Here is a 12,144-nt window from a genome sequence, read left to right on the forward strand (position 1 = left end):
GGCTTAAGCTCTACGATAGTTGAAGTTTCTGAATTTCGTTTACAATTCCATTTTAATTTTTCATTTCAACACCTACCCACTTATTCAACTAGATAATTATAAGCCATTAATTGAAAACGAATTTTTTTAATTATATTTATTATATATACATATATATATAAATATATATATATATATATGTTCATACATATATAATTTCGTGTATATATATCCTTTTTAATCGTGTTATAGTCTTTTTACAGATTTATCATTTTTATTAAAAATAAAAAAATATAACCAGATAATTTAACATTCAAAACTCTACAAATTGGCATGATTATTTTAAACTTTTTTATGTATTTATATATATTACAAATGTAAGTGTAAAATCTATTTCGATTTTATGTTCATTTTTTGTTGCATACTTTCTTAAATTTTTTTGTTCTTTTTCATTTTTGTTCTTTTTTTGCGCTTTTTTATATATATTTTTTTCTATTTATTTGCATTAAAAACGATATTAGTCAAAATAATCTTTATCCAGATCATCATTATCTTCATAGCATAATGATTCATACTGTCAGTCAGAGTCATTTATTTTTTTACGTTTCTTTGCTTGTGGTGCCTTCTGTTTAGACCAATCTTCCTATAATTGTAATATTCCATAATAGTAAAAAAAATTTCAAAACCAAAATATAAATAAAAATTTAACTGACCTCACTCGATTCCTCATCTGTTGAGTACATTGTTTTAACAGGATCTGAATTTTTCTTATTGGCAGCGGTATGGTTATTCGTTTCTTTTTTATTAACAGGCTGTTTGCGTCCTCGCCCACCTGCACCTCGTCGACCTACTGCAGTAGTGTCATCCTCTGCAGCTAAGGCAAATAAGTCACTGTATTGCTTCTATATACAAAAAAAATTTTTAAATTATAATAAAATACAGTTATTCAATACATAACATGTAATTTTTTTACTTTTGTGCTCTCATTACTGTGGGTGTATGCTGCTTGTAGGGCACGCTGCATTGTGTCATATATATAAAGACCTGTACCAGTACCATGCCTGCAACTGCGGCGATAATGTTCCAAGTGACTTAATACCTTCAAAGACAAAACAATTAATTGAATATAATTTTTCAGTTATTCTAATTTTATAGATGCATAGATGCATTTTATAGATGTTCCATGAAAAGGTGAAAGATGATTGTGCTTGTGGTTCCAGAAGCAGCCGAGTCTATCCAAGCGCCGCTCATCACACTCAAGCGGACTACAACAGCAGCATGGAATTTAATTTTTTGGGTCTAATGTTATTTTTGATTGGTAAATCTAGACTTGCTCTTGATCTTTCATTTCTTGCTGGAAACACATTTTAATTGTCAAATAACATAAAACAGCTGTTAATTTATGTAGGTACTTTTATAAATCTGACAAAATATCTAGACTGTTATAAAATAATCTCGGGCGTTATACAATTTGCTTGAGATTAACTAATCGAAAATGAAAACTGTACTAAAAGTAATTTTCAGGTATAAAAGTTACTATAGTTCAAAGAGTAACCAAGGGGTTTGTCAATTAGGAACGGCATAAGATAAACGACATAATATTAAGATAATCACAAATTTTTTCCATTTCAAATGAAATTAAGTATGAAGAATCTTTAAAATCTTCATACTTTAAAAAGTTATAAAGTAATTAAATCAGACATTGAAAATCGCTTCATATTTCAATAAAGTATCAAATTTGATAATACCATATATAAACAGAATTAAAGATGATCAATTAATTAACGGTAAAATTCTGCATTTACACTTTTGTTGCAATTTTTCAAATTTTTGCTATGGGGACCATCGAATTAAATATTAAAAATTCATTTTTTGATAGATTAAATATTTACTAACATTCACACTTAGACATAAACACTCATATATAAACAAAACGCAAACAAAATCATAATGACAAAAACAGCAGAGAAAATGAAGAAGCAAAAAGGTTCTAGCAGATCCGTAGTCCGACATTTATTTCGAAGGGGTTATTAGGTATTTGCAGTAATTTAAAAAAAAATTTTAACTTATTAAACAGTCATGATAGATCAATAGTGACTATATATATCAGTGACGACTGCTCTAAGGTGCGAAGGTGTGCGACGCACTCCTTAACATAATTTGCAAAATGTCAAATAGAATATATATATTCATTAAAATATCTTTACATCAAGAATTAATATTATTTATTACATTTACATATATATATTTTTAATGATTAAAGTATCAGCAAAAACAATTAAATATAATGGTCTATGAAAACTCAATCAATTTGTTCTCTTAGCTGCTATAGTTGTTAGTTGTGCTGACAACTTTGCACCTCAAATCGCAGAACATTTCTATTATATTTCGTCTCTCCCCTTTAAGCATTCAAAAATTGCATTCAAAAATTTCTGTCGTTAGAATAGAAATAGAGAAATAGTTAGAAATAGAGATTTATATAGTGGGAAATGTATGAGAATAATTATTCTATTCTACTCGCATATCAACTGAATGCATATGAATCCAACATGTTGATTTTCCGAAGCACTTAGTTGTGCGCTAAAATTTGCAGCACACATCTCAGTACATTTCTATTACATTTCGTTTCTCGCCATTTAATAGTAGCACCCGCTAATTACTTTCACTAGGTGTGCGGAAAAGTTGGCCGCACATTTATACGTTGTAAGTGTGTTCGATTTTGTTTGATCACAGCATAAACATATATGGTTTTAAGTACAGATTCTTTTGTTTGAAAAAAGTTGGTTTATTCCATATTGATATATTATTAAATTTTATGTAATATAGTTGTTGTTAATAAAATATCTGATCTATTTCAATTTATTTTATGCAAAAATTATGTAAAAACAACCGCATATCCTTGCAGATAGGAATATACTTATATATATATAAGGTTCTTGATTTATTTTGGGAAGCTTCAGCTCCTTTTACCACCCCCATTCTCACGACTCCTCCTGGCTACGTGGCTAGGTTTTAGGAGAGTTACTTGTCTTTTCAGACGAACAAGTGTTGCTAATCCGTCTCAATTCGAAATAAAACTGCGGGGCGGGCATCAACCCGGCGTATTACAATTATATAGAGAAAAAACGATGAAGTTTAATTAAAGTGGTATTAAAATTGTGGTTTATAAAATTAAATATTTCCTGTTTGAATAAATAATTTTTAATATTAAAAAATAATAAAATATTCATTAAAGCTTTGTAAATATCAACGTAATAAAAAGTAAGTAAAATATTCCACATTTATTGGATCATTAGAATGCCTTATTATAGAACTGGTAATATTTAAAAGATTTTTTTCATTTATAATTATATAATAATATTAATATTATTGTTTAATATTATTTATTTTTTAATTAATATTTAATATGAATATTATTAATATTAAAAAATAAAAGAAATAAAAAATATTATTTTAAATGCTACCAGTCCCCTGACTTGTCATCCTTGCATTCTAAGGATCCAATGAATCTTACCTACAAAAAAAAAACATCGCCAATTCTTATGATACATTTTTTTGGGATGCACAATACCAAAAGTCGCTGTAATATGAGACGTCATCGCAATCATACTACTTCTAAGACTGGACTGCTAATTTATGCGAAACTGAATGTTGTGATGAAAATTTTTTTATCCTAAATATTATTACTAAAATTTGTTATTAAAATAAATTTTAATATAGTACAAATTAATTAAATTACACAAATAATGCAAACTTATATATAAAGTGATACTACTTTTACTTTCACACAACAGAAACATTCCGAATGTTTTGAAATCTTATTTTAAGTGTGATGCTTATACAGAATATATGAAATTGCACCCGCTTTTATCGAATCTAGTATTTTTTGTGTATTGGTTTTACAGTCAATAACGTACTTGTCAGGTATCAGGTAGTTGCGATGCTTAGTTTCCCGAGTTAATACGAAAATCGTTCATTAATATGTTCGAAATGCTTTTCATTTTGCCGAACTGTTGGATCAGACATGACTTATGACATAGTCCTAAGAGATTATGAATAGTAAAACACTTTCAAGAAGATCTACAAGACACAGAAGATGACGTATCCTAAAACTTCAAGCAATTATGTTATATAAACTGGATATCCACATGGAATCAGTGACAGTGAACTTCGTTTCTAAACTACATTTTCTACTATTGATGAACAATTGTTTAATGTCGTCGTTGACTGTACACCAAATTTTCGTAAACGTATAATGACTAATGATGAAAGGTAGGTATATGGTCGCGATATCAAAATATAAAACTAATCGTCAAAACTGAAAGTTCCTAAAAGGCCAAGCATGTCAACAAGTAGACAGTTTTAACCCTCTTCTTTGATTGAATTGAAATAATTGATTGAAATCATAAATTTTTTTCGGCTGGTCGTACAATTAAAAAGGAAAATGTCCCACAAGTATTGTAAAATTTTTGGAAGACAATCCGGAAAAAACGATACGAACATCACCCATCTATTTTTTTGCTTAAATACGCACACAGGTGTAAGTCTTATTGATTTATAGTTTATTTCGTTGACGTCGCAAAATTTATTCATTTGGATATAATAATAGCAATAATAATAACAAGAAGTTTGGGAATAACTTGGACATTTTACACCACGTCCACGCATACAATTTGTTAATCAAACAATTTATGGAGAAAAATAATACACTGTAATGCCACAACTATTTTATTACCTAGACAAAGCACCCTGTTAAGTTTTTCTATTTCCCCAAATTCGAAAAAACACAAAGAACAATTTTTTATTAGATCTAATGACAAAATTTACCACGTTTAAGGGCAACAAAAGGTAGAATAAACATAGAATAAACACAAGAAGTTAGAATTAATACAAGAAGAAGATATGTTAAACACAAAAAAAAGATAGAGTAATAATCTTTTTAGATTGAATAAATACTGTTTGATCACATTTATAATCTACAATTAGATACTTTATATAAAAGTAACACCGAACATGCGATGAGACACATACAGTAAAAACAATTGGTTAGGTTAGTATACAAAGCAAATCAGATATTTATGAGGTCTAAAAACAATTTTCACTACTTTATTTCTAGTATAATATTGAGTTAATAAATTATTAAAAACAATTTATTAACATTATTCTAACATTATGAAAAGTTAATTCCGACTTCATACAAATAATATTTACATAGATTTCCAACTGATGACAAACGAAAAGAATAATGTTGATGATTGTATGTTTCGAATTTGTAATACTATATCAACACTAAAACCTCTATAAATAATAATTACATGAGGACTCACTTGATCGGCGGAAGGAGCACTTGTTAAAGCTGCTGCAGTGTTTTTAAGTGGCCGTTTTCTTTTATTAGGTGATGAACTGGGATATTTTGACGTCAATAGTGATGCTATAATTTCAGACAATTTTTCCTCTCCACGTTGGCACCAAAATCTGTTACTCGTTAAAAAGTAAAATGATTTAGTTTTTATTTAGTAAATTTTGAAATTGAAAATACTTTACCTAAGGGCAGACGTTACAAATGGATCACCTCTGGATTTTGTTTCTCTGCTTAGTAACAATCTAATTAATTCAGTTGAGGGTTCTTCATTCTTCAACAGCAACAACATGTAACTTAGTGCTTCTGGGTGGCTTGAAGATTCTAATTCAGGTAAAATAGCCTGAATTGTACAAAAAGTAAGATATAAATTAAAAACAATATGTATATATATGTGTGTCTAATCGTCTTTACGCTTACCTGTAAATAGCTCAGTGGCACGTCATGAGCCTGTATCAATTGCCATAAGCAAACCTGTTCAAAAGTTTCATATGAGAGGCTATCTCGTATACAATCTATTAATCCCTCTTGCTTGAATAACGTAAGTTTACCTTGGGCAATATAATACATAAGATCGCGTAAATTCTTGGCATCAATGCATCGTAGTGTGATGAGAAGCAATTCACTATTATTAATTGCACATGATTTAAATTCCCGATATATGTCTGGCAGTAACCAAAGAAATATGTTTGTATTTTCTTTTTCTAATAGATCTAGATCACGGGTAAGGCATATTTCGATCTTTTGTCCTGTTGCATCACTCAATTGTCTGTATACGCTCGTCTTAAACTGATACGTAAGTTGAACATTTTTACGAGTTTGTAATTTCACATACACTTTCATAAAGTATAAAAGCAGGTACCCAGTTTCCGACATTCGATCACATATTTCTGCCAAAAATGTTTGAAACGGTTTTTTACTCTTTTCTTCGCTCTCATATAAAAAACGAAAAAGGCCAAAAAGTGGATAGCTTATACTTTTGGCAAGATTTTTTTCTTCGGTCTTACTTTCAGAAAAGAGATTTTGCTGCGGTAATGTATCACGTAATATAAAATGCGTATTCGAGATCACATAATTTAATTGAACTTCATCCAGCGCAGAGGCTAGTAATGGGTGAAAATCCTCTAAAAATCTCTCAAACATATAAGAGCTTTTCTTTGCGACAAATCCTTCAAATGATTCACTTATCGATGAAGGAAGTTCAACCTTTTCTGGTGCTGGTTTTTCCTTTAATCGTACCTAAAAACATATTTATAAATTATATAAAATACATATAATAACAGTTATTTATATATGAGAAAAAATTTATCAATCATATTATTTTGTGTTATAAAAGTTATATATATATTTCTCAGAAATATATAATATATATATATTAAAATAGCACAATTAAACAAAATGACTTTCAAACAAAAATGGGACATCATATTATAAATATGCTATTAATGTTTCACTTCAGTTCTCAAAAACTCGAATAGAATTCTTTGAATGTAGCAGTATTGCGGGTCTGAACTTTGTCTTTAATATGAGGTGAACTATCTCGTAAAATACACAACACTTAAGCAATGTGTACTGTCACTAACTATGCCTACGGACCTACCAGATCTATACGTCGTCTCGATCAGTCAGCACCATCTACCCACCCACCTTCCTGTAAGTCTAATTTGTAAAAGGTTATTCTAAATGTGTTATTCTAAGTCATCGATATATACTAGGGTGATCCTAAAAAAACTTTTTTTTCTGATTAAATTGCTTATATTATTCCCTAGCACCTTACTGGAAAGGAAAAAATGTGTTTTCTTTCAGATTTCAGTACCACGCCTTTTTTACGTTAGATCAACGTATTTCTATTTTTGAATATAATTTTATACTATTTTGGTATAATTGTTTGAGAATATGAAAAGATTTAAAAAAGATTAAGATTTGTAAAATTTTTTGAATAAACGTACAAAATATATAAAAAATGGTTATTTTTATATCTCTGTAAATATATCTCTCTGTAAAATAATCTCTCTGTAAATTATATCTCTGTTTCTATATCTCTGAAACTTTACAAGCCTCTGCAAATGGAAAATAAATACTCTACATTATATATTTAAGCGATTTTATCATTTTAGGTAAGTTATCAGCACGTATTTATAAAATCTTTTTATACTAAACAATGAAACCCCAGATTATTTATGTACTTCACACATAACTTACAAGAAATTTATGAGGAGCTGATACCTACATATACTATATTAGAAACTTATTATAATTCAAATTATTTTATACTAGAGATAATGATATATAGAATTGATATTTGAGGAACTTCTTCATCTACATACATAGAAAAATTTACTAGTTTAGTTATAGAAACGGACCAACATATTTTCAATCACAAATAAGTTACTTAATATGATCATTTAAATACAATAGTTTAATTGAATTGAAAAATTATACTTGAATCTATTAGAAAAAGCAAATTTTTGTATTACCTTCGATAAAGGTAAGTCATCATCTTCGTCTGTGATCTCTCCACCTTTGCCCTCTTTCGTAACTTCCTCATCATCACTGAATGCTGCTTCAATTTCCGTATCATTACATTCTGCTGGTATTGTTGAAATCTTACTGTCGTCATCAACTATTGAATTTGCACCACCCCCACTTATGCCTACAATATTATTACTACTGTTATTAATGTTATTGCTATTATTGGTGTTGTTATTATATGTAATATTATTATTGGCATTATTATTGATAGTACTGGTGCCACCACCTGCATCAACGGCTGTACTTTCGCTTTCACTTAAATTTGTATTGGACAGCACGTGGTTTTGTACGTGTACATCCGAGAATTGCTGTGGTGGTACAGTATTATTATTGTTATTATTGTTACTGTTATTATTATTATGGAACACATTGCTCTGGTGTATAAAGGCATGCACAGTGTTATCCTTTTTCAAAGGCGGCATTGTGTAAACTGACTGTTGATTAACATTCAAAGCGTTGGGAGTAACGAATTCCCGAAAGTTCTCACGAATTAAATTACGTAGTTCACGATCGATTTTTGGTGACTCAAAAAGAGGTTGAAGATTTGGAATGACCTAAAAATAGATTTTATTATTTTAAAATGCAATAAATATGATATGCAACATCATAGAACACTTCAGTGTATTATTGTATATTCAATGGCTTTATTTTATTTTATATATTTGAAACCTAATTTTGAATATAGATTTCTGTTTACGATTGAAAAAAACAAACCATTGCTATATTTACAATATACACTAAAAAGTGTTCAATATTCCGTTACAATTGTAACAATGAGTTTAACTAGTACCTGTTTTTCAAGTATTTTGTGTAGTGAGTTATATACACCTGTACGAATTTTGTCTTCATGTTTAATAAAAAAATTTTTCGTTATACGGCATAAAAAATCTAATAATGTGGTACTAACAAATGGATGATTTCGTATTGAGTGGTACATCACAAGTATGCCAGGCTCAATATTCATAATATTATCTTTAGTCGGATCGAAAAAGAGCCAATCATAAAAAAGTGATAATTTAGCATTTGCTAATGCTACTGGATTCGTACACGAAGATATAAGCCAACCGATAATAGCCCAACGTGGAATTATGTCTGAGCATAACATATCATTTGAAGGATGAATTACATTAATTATAAAGCGGATTAAATCTGAACGAAGCGTATGTGATTCAGGTGTTGAAAAGTACTTTTCTTGAAACCAATCTTGATAACGTTTTTGATTCCCAAATTTAACATTAGATGCTAGAAAATGTAATTTACGCTCGATTTCCGGTGTAAGGCGACTTTGCAAGAAGCGACGACTTGTTCGGATCTGTAATAGATGCCAAATGCCATTAAACGACGGGTGTAAACGTTTTGGATTGTGGAGTATATCGCGCCATAACTGCTCGAATTCTGGCACACGTGCTACATTTTGCAATAATCTAAAAATAATTTGTCAATAAAATAATTTATGTAGAATAACATTTTTTTTTATTAACTTTACCTTACGAAATCTCTTCCCAATGGTATCACATCCTGAAACCGTTCACGTATTATGGACACAACAAATTTAACCTCTTTTTGACGAAGAACTATTAAGGCTTTCGTGCAATGATCTTCAATCAATCGCACATAAGTGTAGGCTACTGCTTGCACAAGAAACGGTTGACTTTCTAACCATGAACGATGATCAATAAAAATATCCAACAAGCCTTCCACCCACAATAAATTCTTTGGAGAATTATCACCACCACCAGCTTGACGCAAACAGTTCCATATGATATTTTCAATATTTAGTACTTGATGTTTGACTAGTTCACGAAGTAACCAAATCATTTGCCTCCTTGCAACTTCAGTTAATTTTGAATATTTTTCCGCAATCAACATTGTTAAGTGTGTGACTAACGCGTTCATTCCATCACGGGCTATTAGTGTCATATCACGATATGTTTTCTGTGCTTTAGGTGGATCAGTTAACATTATACCCAAAAATCCTATGGATATTTCCTCATGCTGCCTTTCCTTACATACCAATTGCGAGAGAATATCGTGCATTTCTTTGTCGCTAAGGCCATTTATTTGTTGCTGAATATTTGTGTGTGCCCGATCGAAGCGCTAAAAGTTTTAAAAATTTTCTTTAGTAAAGTAGTATTTAGGACAGTCGACCAAATCATTATTATACCATACACTCTAATTTAAGTGTATCTTACTATCGCTTATTCAGCCAATTTTATTGGTTTTTTCTGAGTAAAAATAATAAATCTGTGTATTCGCTTTATTGAAAGCGTTTAAATTCTTTAGAAGTGATATGCAATTTGAAGAACTTATGGAAAAAGGCGGGAATGCGATACAAAACTCTTTCCGAGAGTTTGCTTTTTTAAAAAGCTAAAGGTTACTGGAAGTTAATATAATATCCATCAATTGCAGTGACTGCATTTATTTACAAGAATTCTTATACAGTTGTATATTTAAATATTTTTAAAAAGTGTACGTTATTTTGGAGGAGATATTAGAATGAAAGGAAACAATAACCCCAACACGTATTGGTTTAGAATTTATATTTTTGCTAAAGTTTTTGGATTAACACTTATCTACAGATTTTATACGTAGCGGCTTTTTATTCCCATTTCGTGAAATAAAACTACACTTTTTATTTGTAAAACATGTTAACATAAATTAAGAATAAGTCGTATGCACAAAACAGATTTGGTGCACTGACCCTCTTCGAAATGCTCAATATAAATGCAGTTGCTCAAATAATAATAACATAAATTTACAGAATTTTAATTATGCAACATTAAATAAGTAATATAAACAAATTATATATTTAGTAATTATACGTTGCTACAAGGAGATAACTATTTTATTTATTAAAAAACAAACAAATGCGCGACATTACCTCTTCTAAATCATCTTTACCATCGATGGCAGTACAGACGAACAACTTCGAGATGAAACAACTTTTTTGTATTTGTTCCATTTGTATTGCTTCCTGTGATTACACGATGTTTGTTTACTGTCTATATCAGCTTATATGCATAATCTCAATGTTCAAATTTAATAAAATACGTTAAGCTTAGTACTAACAATATTACATTTAATTATATGTTATAAGTTAAAAGAACGATAATCTCATACGAAACACAAATCCACGAATCCAACTCAATATCACGTCAGTGTTGCGCGACTACTACTTGCAACTAATTTCAACTACAACGCACGGTGCTAACTAAAAAAGTGTTGCCTTCACTTCCAAAATGAATTTGACAACAAACAATGTGTACTAAAAGTGTTTCTGTTTTCTGCAATTATCTCTTATTCAAATGAACTCAGAGCATATCTTTATTTTTATAGATGACATTAATTATTTCATTAATTTTGATAAATACAATTCTATATAGTTAAAGTCACATCGTAATACAAAATTCATTGTTAATACAGTGTTGCGATGATTCATTAACAGCGGCATTTGATAATGAAAATGTTTTTAAATAATTTGTGTGGTGAGTACGAGTACCACATATGAGAAAAATATTTATACACGCTAATACTTGCTTTTTGTAACTGTACTTTACGTATTAAAATTATGACTTTCCAAAATACATCAAAACAACAATAAAAAACTGCAAGTCTCTTTTAAAAGTCTCTCGGCAATTTGTACTCAAAACCACAACACTACTTTCTTACTCTGACATACTAGTTTTACAAATTTGAAAATTGTGGTAAATAAATCTCTCTATTACAAAAAAGGAATATGTACTGTCGTATAATTATGAACTCATTACCTCCACACTGCAGTGTTTTCGTGCCTTTATACATTTATTTTTATCATTGAAGAGCAAAAAATAAATAATGTGTCATCGAATCTCAAACTTTTTCAAAAACTTCAAAACTAGCACAAAATTTGATTTTTCTTCTAGAGAATGTTAAAAGTACATACTTATTGTTGAACATGAAGGAGTACGTATCAATAGGTGCATTCGGTAGCTGGCAAGTGTGGAAGAAACAGCATACTGGCCTATAGGCGCTAAGTGAAATATTGGCACCGCTGTTGCAATCTGTCAAATGTTACGTTTTCGCAAACAGCAAATCTTGCATATGTGAATATAAATCAAGCAAACTACATTTTTATAAAAATAAATAATTAATATAAAATTAATAAAATGAATAATTAATTAAAAACAAAGTTAAGAAAATTTCTTTTGAAATTTTTTTTTAAAACCAAATTAATAATAGTTTAGAATATTTATGCAACTAATAAGTTAAAAAATTTAAAGCGCTTCTTAATTATA

At 29.4% G+C, this 12,144-nt stretch overlaps 1 protein-coding gene across 3 annotated transcripts; it reads right to left on the minus strand.

Annotated features, from left to right (window-relative positions):
* Positions 1-424: 424 nt before the first annotated feature.
* LOC119687599 (integrator complex subunit 3 homolog) lies at positions 425-11,057 on the minus strand. 3 transcript variants are annotated; one of them, XM_038101965.1, is made up of 10 exons: positions 10,752-11,057; positions 9,357-9,967; positions 8,661-9,294; positions 7,816-8,424; positions 5,759-6,577; positions 5,524-5,681; positions 5,307-5,454; positions 953-1,078; positions 693-881; positions 425-622 (listed from the first exon to the last, which is right to left on the minus strand). In XM_038101965.1, the coding sequence occupies exons 1-10, from the start codon at positions 10,830-10,832 to the stop codon at positions 557-559; spliced, it is 3,441 nt and encodes a 1,146-aa protein (XP_037957893.1). In that variant the 5' UTR covers positions 10,833-11,057; the 3' UTR covers positions 425-556. The 3 variants fall into 3 exon arrangements, with proteins under 3 accessions (XP_037957893.1, XP_037957895.1, XP_037957894.1); XM_038101967.1 differs by lacking the exons at positions 425-622; positions 693-881; positions 953-1,078 and adding an exon at positions 1,096-1,333; XM_038101966.1 differs by lacking the exons at positions 425-622; positions 693-881; positions 953-1,078 and adding an exon at positions 3,456-3,652.
* Positions 11,058-12,144: the final 1,087 nt, after the last annotated feature.

The sequence above is a fragment of the Teleopsis dalmanni genome, chromosome X (assembly GCF_002237135.1).
Source record: "Teleopsis dalmanni isolate 2A chromosome X, ASM223713v2, whole genome shotgun sequence".
Lineage (NCBI taxonomy): Eukaryota > Metazoa > Arthropoda > Insecta > Diptera > Diopsidae > Teleopsis > Teleopsis dalmanni.

What these genes read in the sequence shown, in the direction of transcription:
- LOC119687599 (XM_038101965.1), bottom strand. Translation starts at nt 10,832, where the DNA reads ATGGAACAAATACAAAAAAGTTGTTTCATCTCGAAGTTGTTCGTCTGT. An exon ending in GTAAAGATGATTTAGAAGAG is followed by an intron (nt 9,968 to 10,751) that starts GTAATGTCGCGC and finishes TAAAACTTTTAG; the next exon opens with CGCTTCGATCGGGCACACAC. An exon ending in TTTGTAACGTCTGCCCTTAG is followed by an intron (nt 5,455 to 5,523) that starts GTAAAGTATTTT and finishes AACGAGTAACAG; the next exon opens with ATTTTGGTGCCAACGTGGAG.